Source organism: Nannobrachium achirus (assembly GCF_963921795.1).
Source record: "Nannobrachium achirus genome assembly, chromosome: 4".
Classification (NCBI taxonomy): domain Eukaryota; kingdom Metazoa; phylum Chordata; class Actinopteri; order Myctophiformes; family Myctophidae; genus Nannobrachium; species Nannobrachium achirus.
Window position 1 is genome coordinate 10893759 of NC_137813.1, and position 22074 is coordinate 10915832.

The 22074-nt window shown below is 43.3% G+C and overlaps 1 protein-coding gene across 1 annotated transcript in view; it reads left to right on the forward strand.

Moving 5' to 3' along the window:
• The window catches only part of nptx2a (neuronal pentraxin 2a), a gene marked incomplete at both ends in the record, with an annotated part of 78138 nt that extends 73722 nt beyond the window's left edge, over positions 1-4416 (forward strand). The window contains one exon of the mRNA XM_080723025.1: positions 4189-4416. Within this exon, the coding sequence (XP_080579151.1) occupies positions 4189-4416 (228 nt within the window). The remainder of the gene's footprint in view (positions 1-4188) is intronic.
• Positions 4417-22074: the final 17658 nt, after the last annotated feature.

Below are 22074 nucleotides of genomic sequence, written 5' to 3' on the forward strand. Positions count from 1 at the left end.
AGGTTGAGTCACCTGAGAGAGACCTTGGAGTAGTAGAACCCATAGATATAAAAAGCTAGATGCCTCATTGGCTGCTGCAGTTCATTGGAGCCGCGAGCAACAACTAGACTGCGGATGTCCACGATTGCCGGAGACCACGCTGCCAGTCATGTGACTACTGGCCAATCACAATGCGTCTTTTTTGTGACTTATCAATCCACCATTTCCTGATGTTGCGGGGCTGCGCGGCTCAGCTGTTTTTACTGGCTGGGTGTGTAAAGGCCCGCCCCCACCTGCCTCTGATTGGCCTACCAACTTCGGGTTTCTGTGACGCACGTGGAAGTGGGGACGACCGTAAACGACCGGTCGCCGAGTCCCACGATCTCACGCCTCAAAGCCAAGGGAGGCGTCTACCTTTCTATGTCTATGGCAGAACCGCTGCTCCTACACTTGGAAAGGAGTCAGCTTAGGTGGTTCGGGCATCTAGTATGGATGCCTCCCGAGCTCCTTCCTAGGAAGGTCCTCGATGCACGTCCCGCTGGGAGGAGACCCTGTGGCAGACCAAAGACCAGATGGAAGGATTATATCTCCACGCTGGCCTGGGAACGCCTCTGTATACCCCTGGAGGGAGTGGAGGAAGTTGCTCAGGAGAGGGAACTCTGGAAATCTCAGTTGGAACAATTGCCCCCGTGACCTGATTCTGAATAAGCGGTTGAAGATGGATGGATCATGGATGGATGGATGGATGGATGGATGTTACTTTTTTAAGATTCAAATTGAAACGCAGCAAGAGTAGCAGATCTACAAGCTCGAAAGGAGCTTGCGGATCTGCTACTTGTGATGCTTTTGTGTGACGTGATGTAGTAGTGATCAAGTCGGGGCGTTAACGCATTAAACCCAATATGGACGAGTATACATTTTTGTGTATTACAGTACATGTACAGTATGTACAGTAATTTTTGAAAGATTTTTTTTTCTGAACGTTTTCTATGAAAGCCAAGGTAAGCTATCGAATAGTTTGGGAATTTTGTTTCTAACTGCTAGAGGCTGAGTAATTCGTTTTCCAGAAAAAACTGTTGGTAATTTTCAAATCGGACTTAGGTCTTTAAGGCTTTTCTTTTTTTTTTTTTTTTTCAAATCGGACCTAGGCCTAAATGGGTTAAGACCTTTTAAAAAGGTCTTCTAAATCAGTGGTGCTCAAACCTTTTAATGTCAAGGACCCCTAGAATTATTAGTATTTGACCGCGGAACTCCCATCTCAAAATATTGTGTTCCAGGGCCTCCGAGAGAAAAAGATTTGAGTTACAGATGTTCACTTTAAAAATATATATATTTTCAAAGATTTGCACACATTTTCATGATTTCTTTTTTAAATTCATAGCGAGTACTATGAGCTTTTGATAGCCAAAGTATGAAATAATGGTTAAAGTGGTTGAAATCTAAAATGACACATGCTTTCTGGGGCTTTAATGTTTTGTTTTGTTTTTTTTTATGAAAAAAAAAAGTTACAATATGGAGATAAGAGGTTTCTGCGCAGACAGCAGTGATATGAATCATAACCTTGGCAGATCCGTTGATCCATCATACGAGGTCTGTGAGGCCGCGGGAGACCCGAGGCAGTGGGAGTTTAGTGCAGACAAGCTTCAGTAAACTGCAGAACAGCCTGAACTAAACCTGGATATTAAACAGACCACTCACACCAGTCCCCCGTGTTGTATTGTGCTCTAGAATTCAACAGTGATGGACTGAAGTAAAAACAAAAATAGGAAAAGAAAAATCCCATTCCATTATGGATTGGATTCATAACAATCGAAAATTATCAATCGAAATTATCACAGATAAAAGGCTCCTGGTTGTAAATAGATATAGGCTACTACTGTATATGCCATACATGGGCTGGGGGTCACATGCGGCCCCCACCTTCACTTAATGCGGCCCACAGGTTAATATTGGAATACTGATATAGTATTGATTTCAGCTGTTACAATTCCATTTCCAACCATGCAAACATGACTCGCTTTAATTACTTCAGTCTATATTAGACATAGCAGCACTCATTTTATTAAATTATTTTATGGCCAATATATTTGTATTTAAGTTCACAAAGTTAACATAAGAACACATTAATGCATTTGAAATTAAATAAATGTGTTACTTTTCAGAATTCCAATTAAAAAATATCGAAAATGTATTTCGGATTCCAATTAAAAAATTGCAAAAATAGCAGATCTAAAGCTCAAAACGCGTCGCACTGCGACACGTTTTGAGCTTAGATCTGCTATTTTTGCTATTTCTGACTGTATATGCATTGTGGCCCTCTGGAGTGAGTGTGAACATGTAGTGGCCCTCTCCATCATCAAAGTTGCCCACCCCTGGTATATACTGTACGCTCCTAGAAGCTACACATGACAAGTCACAGTTCTACGAATCTGACGCGTGATTAAGACGACAACTGTGAATATCTACAGTATCTGCATGGCAGCAGCATCATTGACCATCGCTGTACCTTGAGCTGCTGCGGGCCGAGTTGTAAACCAAGCTAAGCATGGCCTTGGGGATGAAAGCGCTCATTGTCATGTTATGTTATGTGTGCCCAGTGAGTTCAGCGTGTCACTGTGGAGTGGACATGCATCAGGGAACAGGTGACCGTGGTTCATGTCTATTTGCATCATTGTGCCCAATCTAACTGTTTGTTGCAGTAGCCAGAACTTCAAATGTGATTGATTGATTGATTGATTGATTGATTGATTGATTGATTGATTGATTGATTGATTGATGATTGATTGCATAGGTCTAATTTATTAGTCAGAAATACAAACAACAGGTTGTACAGTCAGACATTTAGGCTAAAATGATAACACAAGAAAGTCCTGGGGACTTGTTTCCACTCTGTGGTCTTATGTATTCAATTAATTAACTCATTAAATGCCAGGCCCGAGTTTCCAGTGTTATTTCAGTACCCCAGACTGCCACGGCCCGAGTTTCCCGAGTTTTCCCGTTAAAATAAGAAATTTCAAAAATGCCTAAAATGTATTAGGCATGATCGCAATCACGAAATTGCATGTTTAGCCCCATAACAAACACATCTTTCAAAATGGCAGCCATCTTTGTTTACATTTGAAGACTTTGAAGGCTTCTATCTCATGAATGCCTGTAACTGATTTCCAAGTGGATTTTTTTGTTTGAAAGCTGTGAAAAAGTACTACACATATGGTGCATGATCTAGGCATGGGCGTGCACGATCCGTGCACTAAAAATGTCTCCGTGCACTAGAAATGTAGGAATGTGGCATCCTGGTACTTGGCGGCCATTTTGAAAAGGCAGCGAATGAGAACATAGCATAAAGAATTACACTCTAATACATGTCATCAACAAATACAAAACACTGTACGTACTGTACTGTATGTACAAAGGAGAAAAGAGAAAATGCATTCGCTGAATGTTCTTCTCAGAATAGGAACACTAGGATTCAGGTTAATTGCATTTTACCCATTGGATATTCATTTTGGGGGTCCTTGACCTGAAAACGTTTGAGCACCACTGATACAGCAACATGAGATTTTTTAGAAAACTGTTGGATTTAGAAGACATTGTAGAATCGGCCTTACACATGGGAAGCCAAGGTTTCTAACATTTCTAGCTGTTGCTGCTGCCGTCGTTCACTTACGCTTTAATTTTGAAGAGCCTCGGAAGCTTCGTGCGTGTGCACATGAGTGTCCTCTGACGATTGAGGAAGATAATCCATTTGTTTACAAACGCTCGCGAAACTAAAATCCAAACCGGGGTCGACCATCGCGGTAAAGTGTCGCCGTGAAAACAGGCAGATCTCTGCTTCCCTGGCGTTCTTTGCACCTTATTCATAGATAAAGCCCTTTTTATGTTTCAGCATAGAATAGAAATCAATGCAGCCTAGACGCGCCATTTTGTCTCTCTGCGAGCTACGTTATGATGTATGGACCAGGGTCTTACTCTTTCACAGACAACACAGAACGGATGCAGCTGCGTGTAACCAAGTTAACCCTTTGTCTCATTCCTGAACGAGACAACTCCTTTTGGCACAGCGACCTCCAGTGGCCTTGTCTCGTTACTGAACGAGTTTGGCCCCTTGGGTGTTAAAGGTCTTAATGGGTTAAAACATGCCAACTTATCTCAAACCTCACGACATGTGACCTCACACCTCACCTCTCTGTCTCTCTCTCCCCTGTGCAGGACATTGTGGGCGGTCGCTTCGACGCCACGCAGGCCTTCGTGGGCGAGCTGAGCCAGTTCAACATGTGGGACCGCGTGCTGCGGCCCGCCGACATCATCGGCATGGCCAACTGCTCCGCCTACATGCCGGGCAACGTCATCCCCTGGGTGGACGCCAACGTGGAGGTGCTGGGCGGAGCCACCAAGACCCCGCTGGAGATCTGCGAAGACCGCGCCTTCGACTCCTAAAAGACGTTTTTTTTTTACTCCGATATAGATTCTGGGATAGCAGCGTCTAAATGGAGTTATTTTTTTGGGGGTGGTGTCTCCGTGCAACGTGAAAGAAAGGAGGCGTTTTTGGGGTGGTGTGCACGGCGGCGGCATCGACTTTGTTTACAGACTTTAACGATCACGTTAAGGCGTTGGTCGCAATCGCGGTCATCGCCTTGTGTTCGATAGACGACTCGCGCCCGTACGGGTTCGAGAGTTCACGTCCATTCCATTGAGACATAGACAGATCCGAGAGATCTCGCTCTTGTTCGGACGCTTCAGGCGAAGAGGCCTCTCCTCTTTCTCGTGGACTCTTGCACTCTCTTGCACCAATCCACTGTAATCTTTCTGATCCGCTGACATTCTCTGTGCTAGTTTCCGTTTCGCTATAGATGTCGGTTTCTGTGGAATCTCTCTCCTCCTCGCTTTTTTTGGAAACTTTGGTCTTTCAGTTGCCTCCAACCCTCCCCTCCCCTCCCCTCCCCTCCCCTCCCCAGCCCGCCTGCCCTGTCCGTTTGGTTCTCACAATGCTGCTCTTCTGTTTGTAGTGGATGTCAGCTTAAAAAAAAGAAAGAAAAAGAAAAGGCTTTTGATGTGCTAAAGAACACGGGTTCCTGAGTTGCATGGCGGAGCGGCGGCTACGCGCTGCGAGCTTATGTTCCGTTTGAAGAGAGCGCAGCAGCGGAGAGGCTGAAGTCTGAGAGACGCGAGGAAATAAAAAAAGGATGGATATTTCTAGGGTTCTGGGCTGATTAGCGCCGTCAGGGGCGTCACACGGGGGGGAAAAGTGGGACTGAGTTACTATAGGGCCCAAGGTGGAGGGGCCTTAATTATTTTATAATTTAGCTATTGAAAAAAAGCAGATATACAAGCTCACGGTGCCGCGCTGCAAGCTTGTATGTAGATCTGCTATTTTTGCAAAGTCATGAAAATGTGTGCAAATCTTTGAATATATATATTTTTTAAGCAAACATTTGTAACTCAGACTTTGCTTCTGGGGGGGTCCCTGGAACTAAATATTTTGAGATGGGGGTCCGTGGCCAAATACATATCATTTTGGTGGTCCTTCACATGAAAAAGTTTGAGCACCACTGAGATAGAAACATCGGTTTTTCAAAAAAAACCTTAGAAGGATTTGAAATATCTTTTGAAAAATGCACACATTTTCATGATTTAAAAAAGAAATAGCAGATATACAAGCTCACTGTGAGATTGTATATCTGCTATTTTTCAATAGTTAAAGTACCCAGGGCCCAGAATTTGGTGCGACACCCCTGTGCGGCGTGGATATTTCATAGGGTTTCTGGGCTGATTAGCGGCGTAGCTCCGGAGCACAGCAGAGAGACTCGTTCTCATCGATCACTCGGAGGGAAAGCCAGAAACCCCTTTTCTTTGCTGCATGCATTGTGCAAGCGCCCAAGAGGAGACGATTTCTATGGAGAAAAAAAAATGTATAAAAGATAAAAGTGCCGGCGCATGCTGTCTTGTCAGATTCACATGCACCATGCAGTCAGTGTGTGTTTAAACTTGAGCGTTACCGCGTGCACATGACGTATAGCTTAAGGGTGCGTGTGTGTGTGTGTGTGTGTGTGTGTGTGTGTGTGTGTGTGTGTGTGTGTGTGTGTGTGTGTGTGCGTGCGCGTGTGTGTGTGTGTGTGTGTGTGTGTGTTTGTTTGTGTGGGCACATGTGCACTCTTTTTTCCCCCCCGTGTGAAACACCCCCACAGATTATACCCCCGTGAGGGAGAGGGATATTGTTGTCTCTTGTAAATCTGGGTTTTAATACCTACAGTATATCTCTCTCCCTTGGAGCAACAGCAGCAGCTGTCGCTGCTGCGTCTCCGAGCAGCTTTCCTCGCCGCTCAGGTTAAGCCATTCAGGCCTAGAAATATTTAATGCTTTAACTATTGAAAAATAGCAGATATACAAGCTCACAGTGATATACTGTGAGCCTGTATATCTGCTATTTTTGAAGAAATTGTGAAAATGTGTGCACATTTTTCAATATATTTCAAAGCAAACTTTTGTAACTCAAATCTCTGCTTCTGGGGGGTCCCTGGAACCACATATTTTGAGATTGGGGGGGTCCGTGGCCAAATACATGTAATTTGACATGAGAAAGTTTTAGAACCACTGATTTAGAAGAAGGATTTAGAAGTCGGGTCAAAGACCGGGTCAAAGACATAGTCAAAGACTTGCACACATTCTCACGATTTTTCAAAAATAGCAGATGTACCAGCTCGCAGCGCGGCACCCGGTGCCACGCTGTGAGCTTGTATATCTGCTGTTTTTTAGTTAAAGCATAAAATAATGGTTGAAGTGGTTAAAGTGGTTTAAAGGTTTAAAAGCAGAGTCAGACCAGCTGCTTGGGAAGCCTGGCCGTGAGACAAGATGCTTGGGGACGTCTCTCTGCCCAGCCTCTGTGGCCCCGACTCAGGCAGGGAGAAGAGGGAGAGAGGGACTGGGACTGACTGGACCCCGACCTTCAACCAACATCCCTTAATCCATCACTTGGGGTTAAAACCCATTCAGAACGGGTACACATTATTGTGTATCATTATTTTATGCTTTAACTATTGAAAAATAGCAGATATGCAAGCTCACAGCACGGCACCGAGTGCCGCGCTGCGAGCTTGTAGATCTGCTATTTTTGAAAAATCGTGAAAACTATAATTTTGACCCGATTCTATAAGCGTCTTTTGAATCCTTCTACGATTTTTTTGAAAAACCTATGTTTCCATGTCAGCAATCTGGCCAGCCATCGTCAAAGAAAAGGTCCTTTTCACTTGAACTGGAGCTCAGTTAGTCCGTTCTTGAGAGACTACTATGTCAGTGGTTCTCAAACCTTTTCATGTGAAGGACCCCCAAACTGATATGTATTTGGCCACGGACCTGCATCTCAAAATATTTAGTTCCAGGGACCCCCCAGAAGCAAAATTTGAGTTACGAACGTTCGCTTTGAAAATACTGTACATATTCAAAGATTTGCACACATTTTCACAACTTTTTCAAAAATAGCAGATCTACAAGCTCGCAGTGCGGCACTCGGTGCCGCGCTGTGAGCTTGTATATCTGCTATTTTTCACTGGTTAAAGCATTCAATAATTCTAGGCCTAAATGGGTTCCTTCACCTGGGTTTAATTACCTGACATTTCCTGCGAGTGAGTGAATGAGTGAGTTGAGGGCAAGCCCCAGGCTTCTTATTGGCTTCTTATTGGCCTGAGACTACAGTGATGTTTCCTTGTGTTTCTTTTTTTATTTTTAATATCGTTACTGTCGGGGGCAGAAAGCCTTGTATCTCCGTAGTTCAACAGTTTTTATGATCGTAAATTAACGGCCTGCTAGCAAAAGAACTGTCGATCTACAAGCTCACAGCGCGCCGCGATGCAATGCGTTGTGAGCTTGTACATTGGGCTATTTCTGCTATTAGAATGTTTAAAGTCAATGTTTTGGGAAGTCTGTATGTGGGTTTGTATGAATATTGAGTCAATGAAAAGTAAGAGCTTGTGAATAACTACATTAGAACAAGGGTCTTCAACAGGGGGTCTGGGACCCCTAGGGGGTCCTCAGAGTTACTACATGTGGTCTTCTTAAACTTTGTTCTCCTTTTTGCCAGACCCATGAAATGGGTAGGCCTACATAAGCAAATGTCGGTCCGGGTTTTCTATATAAAGGGTATATATGATGATGACGACATGATGATGACATGCCTATAAAAGGCATGATGTCATAAATGATGATGACAGACAGGGGGTCTGGCACAACCAGGTTGACCTGGTCTAGTTTATATTAACCACGGTAGTGTCCTTATTCTGAGAACTTTAGCCAAAAATAGCCGATCTACAAGCTCGTTGTAAGCTTGTAGATCAGCTTAGATCAGCTATTTTTGGCAAAGAGGATAGGGGAAAAAGAGCAGACTAAATACATAGTGAAAGGTCAACTTTATTAAGTATTGACAGTTCAAGTAGTTAAATATCTGAAAAGACAAATTGACATGAATCCGAAATACGCTGATGATTGTGCTGTCAAATGATGAAACTATATGGAATCTATGAACAGGTTGTGCGGGTCCCTGCTTCATCTCTCTCTCAACTAAGGGGTCCTTGGCCGGAAAACGTTGAAGACCCCTGCTCTATAAGGTTTACACCCGACAAAAACTGTTACTTTTCAGGTTTCAAATTCAAAAGTATCAAAAGTATCAGATTGAAAAGCTCAAACGTGTCGTTTCGAGCTTGTAGATCTGCTACTTTTGATACTTTTGTGTGACACTGCAAGATGGCTCAATAGTCCAGGCGTTTCGGGCAGTATTTTGATGGAATTGTGCACTTTATGAAAGAAGCATGAAATTTGGTACACAGTTAGAACATGCCATATGGAACATTTTTGGCTATAGGGGCATCGCAGATTTGTCTTGGGAAACTTGTGGGAGCCAATCAAAGTTAGGCTCTCATAGACTTTACTATACAGTACAATAATACAAAAAATAAATATGCTTTAAGTAGCATGTGAAGGGTCAAACTAGGTGTTTTTCAGGATTCTGAATCCAATGCAAGCATTCGTTTTGCACGAAAAACATTCCTTGGGCTAAAAATGGTCCCCATAAAACTATGCTTTAGTGATGGTTTAGTGATGAGTCATCACTTTTCACAGTTTTGTCAGGGCCGTTTTTTCAGAAAGGAATGTTGTTTGTGCAAAACAAATGCTTGCATTGGATTCAGAATCCCGAAAAACCCCTTGTTTGACCCCTCACATGCTACTTAAAGCATATTTATTTGTTGTATTATTGTACTATGAGAGCCCAACTTTGATTGGCTCCCACAAGTTTCCCAAGACAAATCTGCGATGACTACAAGGGGCATTAAGTTACGAAAAAACACAAAAGGTTAAAATATGGAGATAAGAGGTTTCTGATGCGACATCATTCATACTACCTTGTGAGAAACGGTAGAATTCATCTGAGGGTTTTTTTCCGGACATCGTGAATGTTTGCTGACGAAATGAGTGACTTTGACACAGGGAAAGTGGACCGTATCTGTCGAAGAGATTATAAAAAACCTAGAACAATCAAAGGGAATAAAACAATACTTCACCGAGAACTTTAGTTTGCCTGTAAGATCTTCCCCAATGTCAATGTTGTAGATCTGGTGTCTCTCTCTCTCCTGCGCTACGTACGTTGCTTTGACGGCGTTCTCTTTGGACTGACAACTAAATTAATTAGCATCCAACTTCTGCAACCGTTTCCTTCTCAGTCTGTGTTTGTTTGGATTCATAACAACACTGATGAGGACGCTATCTGAGGACGCCAACTGAACTCCACCAAGTGACTTTTATTCTGCTCGGTTCGACGTTGATTGTTGTTTTAGACTCCAGTACAAAATCCAGGAAGATGAAAAGGATAAATTAAAAAGTCTGTATTGAAAAGAGTTGTCTTATGAAGCCAGAATGTTATTTTGGATGATTTATTTGCCATTATTATTATTTTTTTTTCTCTACATCCCTGTCGGTAGTTATGCAGCCAATGTGTCCCAATCATAAAGCACTTTCAACCATGGTGCCCCTCTTTATGGGCATACATGTACAAATCTAGACATTTTTGAATTTTAACACATTCAGAACGGGTACACATTTTGTGTATCATTATTTTATGCTTTAACTATTGAAAAATAGCAGATATATAAGCTGCGAGCTTGTAGATCTGCTATTTTTGAAAAATCGTGAAAATTATAATTTTGACCCGATTCTATAAGTGTCTTTTGAATTCTTCTAAAGGTTTTTTGAAAAACCTGTGTTTCTATGTCAGCAATCTGGCCAGCCATCGTCAAAGAAAAGGTCCTTTTCACTTAAGTGGGGCTCAGTTAGTCTGTTCTTGAGAGACTAACTAATGTCAGTGGTTCTCAAACCCTTTCATGTGAAGGACCCCTAAAATTATATTGGCCACGGACCCCCATCTCAAAATATTTAGTTCCGGGGTCCACCCCCAGAAGCAAAATTTTAGTTACAAACGTTCGCTTTGAAAATACATATATTCAAAGATTTGCACACATTTTCACGACTTTTTCAAAAATAGCAGATCTACAAGCTCGCAGCGCGGCACTCGGTGCCGCGCTGTGAGCTTGTATATCTGCTATTTTTCACTGGTTAAAGCATTCAATAATTCTAGGCCTAAATTTAATGTTGGCAGCAGGTGTTGGTGACCCCTATAGGAGGCTCCAGGTACTGTGGGTTGCCTAGCGGGCCTGGCTCCTCCTTCCGACCAGAAGTGTGCCATCCTTTGGAGTGTGTTATGTTGTTGTTTCCGCTGAACAGCAAACATCTCCGCCTCGTTCGGCGGATCAAATCTAAACTAAGGTTTTTCAGAGAAGAATTAATTCTTAGAATTGACTCTCATTGTGTGCATTTGGAGCTTTCCTTTTGTCCTAAGCACTTGTTGTCAACCTTTTTAGGTTGTGTATTGGCCTTTTATTCAATTTTAGAATAGACTTTTTTTTGAAATATCGTATCGGTCAGAAACGTTGGTGGTCTAGGACAGTGGTTCCCAAACTGGGGTTCGGTTTTGGGGAGGGGTCCCGAGATGAGCTTAAAACTTAAAGTGCAATTTCACCTCTGGGACAACCCTATCTTATTTTATTGTTGTTTGGGACACGATCGACACAATCCGGAGTTATTTTTTGTGTTCAATCTGTTTTTTGAGATATTTTAGTATTTCAGTATTTTAGTATTTCAACTCGCTCTCTCGGCACTTCCGGACATCACCATGGCAGGACGTGTTTTTCGCTCACGCTCCGGAACCAAAACACCAAAGGCTTGGTTCATCCCACATTTTCTCCTATTTCTACTATGGATCACGGATTTATGCTATAAATCACCACAGATCCTAACACCAATGGAATACGAGAATCTTTTATGGGAAATGGACAAAACGGACGAAAAACACAGTGAGTTATATCTTCTTGCCAAAACGGTAGCTAAGCACCCGAGCTTTGGATCTCATGTTATTCAATCTCTGCTGGCTGCTAACCGGAACAAAAGGGACAAACCCCTGAATGGTTGTATGAGTCGATCTTTGATCTTCTTATTATTACTGCAATCAGGAGATTTAGAATTGAATCCAGGGCCTGTAACTACCAGACAGATGACCCGAAGACTAGCTGCTCTCGCTACTGCAGCTGGATTGACGACGGCAGATCCTTCTTTGTCTGTGATCAGCGAAGCTAACGATGCTAACTTAGCTAGCTCCTCACTGATGAATCCTGAGGGACTAACAACGGGCTACTCCAGATGTCCTGACCAGCCGACCTCCGACGATCACACGGCAGTCGCCTCCGCGGACTCACGGATCGTCGAAGGACCCCCTGGCTCACGGACCCCCGGTGAACCCTCGGCGATCGCCCCCGCATGACTAGCTCAGCACGAGACCAGCATCATCAACGCTAGTCACACAACACCGGACCCCGGCGGCCCCACCGACCCACCCGACCTGCAGACGCACCCGGCGGACCCCTTCATGGACCCGGTGGACCCCCTCATGGACCCAGCACCCCAGAACAGAGTCTACATTAACTCTGCTCCACGCTGGCTAACGGAGAAGGCCAGAGCGCTGTTTTCAACATGGGTTAAATCGGTGACCACGGGCCCTCACCACCCCATCCCCCAACTTTTCATGGAGACCCCTTTGTCCCTTTGTCCCCCTCTGAAGCCCCCAGAGACTGCAACCAACCCCCCCTCCCCCACCGACGCCGTTGCGAACACTTCCATAGACCTCGCCATGGACTTTGCCAGCCGCTTTGTGAAAAGAGGTATTCATATTATGCACTTAAACATTAACAGTTTGTTTGCTAAATTTGAACAAATCAAGCATATGGTTCACGAAGGTAAGGTCCATTTTCTAACCTTCTCAGAGACCAAACTTGATGACTCTATCACTGACTCTCAGATCGAAATTGACAACTACTCGGTCATCCGAAATGATAGAAACAGATTTGGTGGTGGTGTATGCATGTATGTTCATAACTGTATTAAGTATATCCCCCGCCCTGACCTACAACACAGCTCTTTAGAAACTGTATGGGTGGAAGTGATTCTTAAGAAAGCTAAAAACATACTAATCGGTGCCATCTATAGACCGCCCGACCAAAATGATTTCTATGAGTTACTGGAGGAGAGCCTTGCACCGGTGGACAATGTTGAAAAATACATTATTGGCGATTGGAACACAGACATGCTTCGTAAAGAAGCTCCTCTATTCAAAAAGTTCAATAAGCTATGTAATCAACAGGGTTTCACTCAGCTCATCACCAAGCCAACTAGGGTTACAGATAACTCTCAAACCACCATAGATCTCATTGTAACCACAGACAAATCTAAAGTCTCCGCGAGTGGGACTATTGAATGTGGTGGTCTAAGCGACCATGATATCATTTACTGCACCCGCAAAATACATAAGTCCAAAGCTGACGGCCACAAAACAGTTGAAGCTAGAAACCTCAAAACCTACTCTAGCGAAGCCTTTAACCACAAACTGGAGAAATCTGACTGGTCCCCAGTACTAGCTAGCACTCAGGTCGATGAAGCCTGGCTAGGCTTTAAATCCATTTTCAACACTACCCTAGACGAAGTGGCTCCTTTGCGTAGGGTCAGGGTTAAAGCCCGCTCACAGCCATGGTGGAATTCGGAAATCTGTGAATCAATGAAACTCAGAGACAAAAAATACTCTGAGAAACGCAAATATAATCACAAACTCAAAAAAGGCCCCAATAAACACCTTAAAGCCAAATTAGAAATAGTCAGTTTAGAGGCTAATAAACTGAGAAATCGGACAACCTCCTTAATCCTTTCTGCCAAAAAAAACTACTTGGATGAGAAAGTTGAGGAAAACATCCACAAACCACGAGACCTATGGAAGCTATTTAAAACCCAGCTAGGCTGTGGTGCTAAACTCAGATCCATAGCCAGCAACATATCCATCCAAACTCCCATAACCCTCCTCACGGATAGTCTTGATGTAGCCAAAAATCTCAACATCTACTTCACCTCCATGGCCAAAAATCTGGTCAATAAACTGCCCGCTCCATCTGGGCTGTTTGGTGTTAGGCACATCTTGAAATTCTACAGGAACCTTGGGGTATGCAAAGACAACTTTAAACTTACCACGGTGTCAACTGATGAAGTGTTTAAAAAACTGCGCACCCTACCTCAATTCAAGGCCGCTGGCCATGATAAAATTGCCCCCAAATTTCTCATAGACTCAGCTGCCACCATTGCCCCAATCATTACCCATATTATTAATCTATCTATCAAGCAGGGTTATGTCCCCCAGGACTTCAAATTAGCCAAGGTAACCCCCCTGCACAAAAAAGGCAGTAAACTTGACCCTGGCAACTACAGGCCAATCTCAATCCTTAGTTCCATCTCTAAGGTAATGGAAAAAATTGTCTATGAACAGGTGGCTAGATATCTTGAAGAGAATAAACTGATCTACGAGTTCCAGTCTGGCTTCAGAGAGTCCCATTCCACAGATACATGCCTCATCTATTTGAATGATTACATCAAACGTGAAATTCACGATGGCAAATATTGTGGCATGGTCATGCTGGACCTCCAGAAGGCATTTGACACCGTCGATCATTCTATTCTGATCGAAAAACTCAAAGCTATTGGTCTTGATAGCACAGCAGTGAGATGGATGCACTCTTACTTGGTGGGGAGGGAACAGATGGTGGAAGTCAACGGAACCCTGTCCCCCCCCCTCCCAGTAAACTGTGGAGTACCTCAAGGGAGTATACTAGGACCACTGTTGTTCTTAATATACGTAAACGACATGTCATCTGCTTGTGACTGCAATCTGTTTCTGTTCGCGGATGACTCGGCTCTCCTAGTCTCAGGCAGAGACATTTTGCAGGTTGAAAAGGCCCTTAACTGTGAACTTAACAAGATCTGCACCTGGCTCAATGACAACAGACTCTCAATTCACCTAGGCAAAACTGAATGTATCCTCTTTGGATCTAGTCAGAAACTTAGCCTAGTTGAGAACTTCACAATTAAAGTAGGTGACACTGTGATAGAAAGAAAAAACCACATCTGCTACCTGGGTTGCATCCTGGAGGCTAACCTATCCAGTGAAAAAATGACCACCAAGGTAATCAATAAAGTCAATCAACGAATTCGCTTCTTGCAAAGAGTTGCCCCACTGATCAATATGAAATCCCGAAAGACACTAGGAGGTGCTCTTATTGGGCCCCTCATTGATTACGGAGTCCTTGTCTGGTATCGCGACGCCCCAGCTGCCTTAAAGCTAAAGCTCCAAACAGCCCAAAACAAACTAATTAGGGTTGTGCTTGGTCTCCCTCCTCTGACCCACCTTACCGAGCATCACCACGAAAGCGTGGGGTGGCTCAAAGTAGCTGACAGAGTACAGCATCTTGCAATGGGCCTGGTGTACAAGATACACTACACCTCCAAGATTCCCATGTACCTGACAAACTACTTCTTAAAGGTCAAGGATGTTCACGATCATAACACCAGAGGCAGCTCCACTAATCATCATCAGCGTAGATTTAACACTAAACAAGGCGCTAACTCGTTCTCCTGCTATACCATCAACATGTGGAACGCCCTTCCACAAGCCCTAAAGGAGAGCAAATCCCTAGCCTCCTTCAAAATTGGTATGAAAAGTCACCTTCAGACAGCAGCTACCCGTGACTTGTAAATAGACTAAGCCCCCATGCTCCCCCCCCCTTTTTCTTTGTATTCTGCCTTTTGTATTTGATGTTATGCTTTTGAAACTGATATTATCCTAGATAAAGTACTATGTTCTATCCGTCTGTCTTTCAATGTTATATGAGATACTTAAAGTGTGGTTCCTGTGGAAATAAGCCTCGGCTTTCTAGGATCTCCTTTTAGTTGACCTTGTACCAGTGATTTGTACTGTCATGAAACTGTACTTTTTTTTCTATTGCAAACTTCTAATAAATTCTTCAATCAATCAATCAATCAACATGTGCTAGTGATGCCAAAACGCATCACTGATAAGATCAGGTTGTCCCAGAGGTGAAATGGCCCTTTAATGTGCAACATTGTCTTCTCACTCAACAGTAAACGAACCAACACACACTATAAGTGTACACAGGGTATCTGCACATTTGTAACGTTACAATTTAACGATTGGCCATATGTGTCCCAATCTCACTGAGAGCCAGTCATCTCGGAAAGTACAGCTTTAGACAGGGACTGAAAATACTTTTTTTTTTTTTCTCACTAAAATGTGATAAAGCCACTAAAGCATTTCATAAATTTCAGGCTACATTTCACTTAAACGCCAGAGCTTAACTCTGCATGTAAATAAGACTTTTTTTAATTAATGTGAGAGATCGTCAGGTCATTTGCAGGACTTGATTATCTCAAAAGTAGTATTTCAGCATGGCATCATTCTATAAGCCATATCTTCAAAACTGTTGGGTCAATCTCCACAACCAATATATCATTTTGTAGCTATGATCCCCAGCTTTCAAATGAAATGAAAAAATGAAAATGAATAAAAATCCAATGACTGGCTCCCAGCCAAATTGGGACACATATTGTCAAACATTACATAAGAAAGAGGCAAACATTGGGGAAATAGCGCATCCACAAGCTCGGCTATTTTCACAACATTTATCTGTGGAACCCAGTCAAACTAAATGTAATGCCTCAACTCCTACAATTCCAAGTGCTTGTCAGGATGGGGGAGGGCGGGGGGTCCCCAGTTCAAATTATGATTATTTGGGGGGGTCGCGGCCTGACAATTTTGGGAACCACTGATCTAGGACACAACTAAATCAGACCGGTATCGAACCCAAAAGGCCCTTTGCATCAGTCTAGTGGGGTCACTATAGCTTGGTCACTGGAACAATAATAGAGAATGTATAAAACTAGTAAGACTCCCGGGGCGACATGCAACCTAACCCTGAAGGGCGAGGTCACGCCAATTCTTGGCTATCTGGCCAGTGATGTATATCGGACCAGTTACCCAATCCCAACAGTGCCTGTTGAGATTGGCAGAGCATGCCCAATGCCCATATATGGGCATTACCAAATATGGACATTCCCAGATATGCCCTTAATATTGATGACACTGAGACAGGGATCTCCATATATGGGCATAAAACGGACAAGGAGGTAAATAATTTGCAAGTGTGATCTGGGAATGCCCATATATGGGCATGTCAGAACATGCCCATATACAGTATGGGCATTCCCAGATATGCCCTTAATATTGATGACACTGAGACAGGGATCTCCATATATGGGCATAAAACGGACAAGGAGGTAAATAATTTGCAAGTGCTATCTGGGAATGGCCATATGGGCATGTTCTGACATCACATTGTCGACTATTTATGGGCATAAAACATATGGGCATAAAAGGGACATGAAGCCTGAGTGTGGTGTCAGAGCAGCAAAACCCATTCTGTTAAGAGTGGTTCCCCTACATCACAGTGACATCAGAGCATGATGTCAGAGTGATGTCACAGTGACAAGGGAACCATTAGACTGTAAAAATGTGTACTGACTGACTGAAGGAAGGACTGACACAGACAGACAGACAGACAGACAGACGGAGACAAGCTGCAACATTTCTCATGGTATACTGCGACCTTCGGCCGCAATAAAAAAGGTGTAAAAAAACTCTCTCAACGCTAATATTAGTGTTGGAAACATGTGGTGGGATGTTCCACTTATAGCTGCGCGTCCTTGTTACCGTTTGAAACGCATAACCAGCGCTTTTATTTCCTGTAGGAAAAAAAAATGCACATTTCCTCTTGATTACTTTATTTATTTCTTTATTTTTTGTTGCTAATTAGCAGTGAAACGCGCAAAGAGAAAGAATCTAACCGGAGGCAATGCTTTAATCATCACGGTGAATGGCCTTTTTTCTTTTTTTCCCTTGTATGAACACCAGATTATTACAGTGTGTGCTTTTAGGTTTTATAATGGATGACTCAAATCATTGTGTTTCGCTCCACAGAGATAAGACGAGAGACCATGAAGGAAAAGAAGATACAAAAAAAGCATTTATTTCAATGTGTTTTATTATCGTTTGCTTTTAAAGCGTCTGGTTCTCAACCTGCGGGGCAGGGGCCCACAGGTGGTCTTTGGTATGATAGTCTCCCTGCTCTTCTGTTGAGACATATTAGATCGTGTCAAAGGTCATGTCTCACCTATAGACACAGGATCTGACACGATTGGTCACATGTACCCTATGTTTTATGTTTTGCACCTTTAAATGCCATGTTGTCGAATGTTCTTTTGCACCCAATAAAAGACCAAATAAAAGGCAAATTGAAATTAGCGCACAAATTACAAGACTATCCCGGTTTATTCATTATTATTTGTGGAATGGAATGAACAGCTGTTCAACCCTGCGGTATACTTCTTCGGTACATCAAATAGACAAGAAGTAGCTTTCTCTGTGACCACTTCCTGCCTGCGTTTACTTCCTGTGTAAACAACACTGCTCCTAGCTCAGCAACGCTAGCATGGATTAAGATGGGTTATTTTGTAATCGTGCACGATCCGTGCACCATCGTGCACGATGGACACGCTTGTGCCCACTTTGAAAGGTAAGAAAAAAACGAAAGCCGCGCTGCGAGCTTGTAGATGTGCTATTTTTGAAAGATCTTTGAATATTTAAAATTCTTGAAAAGTCTTTGAAAATTGCGACCCAATTCTATAAATGTCTTCGAAATCCTTCTTCTAAATCAGTGCATGGTTCTCAAACCTTTTGATGTCAAGGACCCCCACAATTACATGTATTTGGCCACAGACCCCCATCTCAAAATTTGTTGTTCCAGGGACCTCCCAGAAGCAAAATATTTGAGTTACAAACGTTAAAAAAACATGATTTTTCAAAAATAGCAGATCTACAAGCTCAAAGCGAGCTTGTATATCGACTAGTTTTTAATAATTAAAGCATACATAATGATGGTTGTGTGCTGCATTAGTATAACGAAGGAAAAGGTTGGATTATCTAACCCTGCCAAGGATAAATCATTTATTCTATATCATACTCCATGGCCACACAGAGAAGACTGGCCAGAGGATGTAGATAAACTGCACACCTTTGATGTTATAGTCGAGCGTCATCATCATGGTTCTAAATGAGCCTCGTGTGGCCTTCATCTCCTTCATCTGCTGCTTCCGTAGCTCCAGAACCTTGACTTACTGTATAATACTGTACACCCCCTGGACACACATGACGCTAATATGACGCTGAGAAGTGCTGTACAGTGCAGTACAGTACAGTCCCTGGACAGACAGACATGACGTTAGTAGCTACAGTATATGACGCCAACATGTGCACCATGTTTGGTTTTATATAGTCTTGGGTATATACTGTAGGACTCGGCCGTGGATTGAACAGAGCTCCCACTCAGGGACATGCTGGGCCCCTGATTCCGCCCGGGAAAAAGAGTTGGAGAGGCCCTCATTGCACGCTATAGAGAGAGATCTCTCTCTATAGCGCTGCTGCTACTCAAAGATTTGTGACAAAGTGACAAGCCAGTGGGCCAATTACATGAGTTATATTTCGTCGTTGTCGGGTGGAAACCTTGTACGTCCATAACCGTTTGTCTTGTATTTATCATTCTAAAAATGATTTAAACTAGTGAAAACAGCCGATCTACAAGCACACAACGCCTCGCACCGCGAGGCGTTGTGTGCTTGTAGATCTGCTGTTTTCACTACTTTTGTACGACGCCCTTTTATGATGAAGCAGGGCTTTGCTTTGCGAAAGAATTTACAAATTTGAAACTTGGAGATACAAGGTTTCTGACCGACAGTGACGATTTATTTTGTTGGCCGCCCAGCCCCCAAAATGGAACGAAGGCCGACATTTTATGGCAGGCCTGGACCGGCCGGGAATGAACCGGCCGTTCGGGAGTTGTCCCGCTTTTCCCAATGGCCAGCACGTCCCTGCTCCCACTCGAAAAACACAACATCCCTACACACAAACTCATCAATAAAAGACTCACACACAGCAGTGCGTCAGACGAAGAAGAGACAATCTGAACCGAAGCGGTGAAGCTGTCAGTTCTCTCTGCACGTTGCCGAGCTGAAACGCTGCGCTCCTCCCTTGTGAATAGATAGATTTCTACGCATCGCGTCGCATAGATATGAAATGGGTTCTCTTTGATATTGAATACTTTATCGCTGGGGTCTTCAACAGGGGGTCCGGGACCCCTAGGGGGTCCTTAGAGTGACTACAGGGGGGCCGCCAAATCCTTGTGCGATAGGGTAATTCTTTTAAATTAACAACGTAACAACCCTCGCATCCCTATTCCGAGAACTTTAGCCAAAAAAATAGCACCTCTGTGAATTTGGCACCCCATATGATGAAAACATAATAAAAATGGTGTAATTCTTTAGTGCTGAATTTGTGCTGAATTGCGCTGTAAATGTTATAATTTGTGCTGGTATCACTTTTTAGTTATTCTACATAACACCACTGTTCTGCTCCTATGTTCTACCATATAAATATTTATATATATAAATATATATAAAAACACAATGATTTCAACGGCACAAATTAGAGCACATCCAGCACTAAAGAATGAGACCCTTTTTTCCCGATTTGGAGCCAAAAAATTGTGGGTGCAAGGCTCAGCAAAACTATAACTTGAAATATCTCAAAAATGATACCAGCACAAATTATAAAATTTACGGCACAATTCAGCACAAATTCAGCACTAAATAATGACACCATTTTTATTTATCATATGGGGTGCCAACTTCACGCAGGTAAAAATAGCAGATCTACAACGCCTCGCAGTGCGAGGCGATGAGAGCTTGTAGATCGGCTATTTTCGGCAAATACGTCTGGTGTAGAGGTAAAAAAAGAGCAGACGAATTGCATAGTGAAAGGTCAAGTTTACAAAATATCGACGATTTTTGGTTTGGTTACATGTCAGAAAATACACATTAACATGAATCCAACATAAACTGATGACAGTGCTGTCAAACAAGTCTATGAATCTATCTATGAAATCTGCATCACACGTTCATACAATATGTAAAGGGGGTCCCTACTTCATCTCTCTCTCTCTCAGGGGTCCTTGGCCTGAAAACCTTGAAGACCCTGCATGCTTTATTGACTATTTCTGAAGGCCCGATCAATAATACTGCTTGTACCTTAACGGAAATTACACACACACACACAAATAAATAAATACATAAATAAATAAACAGAATTGACAAAAACAGACTGAAATGACCAAAACAGAAATGACTCAAAACAGACTGAATTGACAAAAAAAAAAAAAACAGAAATATCGAAAACAGAGGGAAAAAAATGAACAGACGTCAGCAGTGTCTGTGCTCTGCATTCAGGAGCTGTACGGGTACTTTCATTCATTCAGAGACTGTGGAATTGTCAGAGCTCGAGAGACTTCCCATTCTCTCTCTGTGACCTTCTCCGTGACCCACGGGATGCAAGGTCCCTCCTCTCCCTCCCTCTCTCCGTAGAGCAGACCTACTGATCCACGTTGTCTGGTGTGTTCCTCCCATGTGACCTGATGTCCCCGTCATAATCCAGGCAATGGAATGTCATGTTAATGTCAGCGTGCCACGCAGCACAGAGAGAGAGAGAGATAGATCCAGGGGCGTCACAAGGGGGGGAAAGTGTGACTGGGTTACTAGGGCCCAAGGTGGAGGGGCCTTCATTATTTTATGCTTTAGCTATGGAAAAATAGCAGATATACAAGCTCACAACGCGGCACCGAGTGCCGGGCTGCGAGCTTGTAGATCTGCTATTTTTTGTAATGTGTGCAAATCTTTGAATATGTGTATTTTTTAAGCGAACATTTGTAACTCAAATTTTGCTTCTGGAGGGTCCCTGGGGAGTAAATATTTTGAGATGGGGGTCCGTGACCAAATACATGTAATTTTGGGGGTCCTTGACATGAAAATGTTTGAGCACCACCGACTCAAAAACCCAAGAAGGATTTAGAGGACATTTATAGAATCGGGTAAAAAATATATTCAAAGACTTTCACGAAATGTTCACGACTCTTCATAAATAGCAGATCTACAAGCTTGCGCTGTGAGCTTGTATAACTGCTATTTTTCAATAGTTAAAGCTAGTCTAACATTGCTTCAACCCCCTCCCTCTATGAAGAAAATTCATGGGGGGCCCGCAGTGAATCCTTGTACCCATGCAGGGCCCAGAATGTGGTGCGACACCCCTGGATAGATCCGGTGCACTGGCTCCATTCCAGGTGAAAATGAAAGAATGTTGCCCTGGCCGTGGATTACAGGGGCTGAGGGGCCTTGTGTTAATGTAGGCCACAGCACCGCAGTATAAGCTCTTTGTGTGCTCTCTGTGTTCTCTGGGCTGGGTGCGTTTGTGTGTGTGTGTGCAGGGACGTGCTGGCCATTGGGAAAAGCGGGACAACTCCCGAATGGCCGGTTCATTCCCGGCCGGTCCAGGCCGGCCATTAGAAAAAAATAAAAAATAAAATGTCAGCCTTCGTTCCATTTTGGGGGCTGGGCGGCCAACAAAGTAAATTGTCACTGTCGGGCGGAAACCTCGTATCTCCAAGTCTCAAATTTGTAGATGTTTTTCGCAAAGCTGCTTCATCATACAAGGCCGTCGCACAAAAGTAG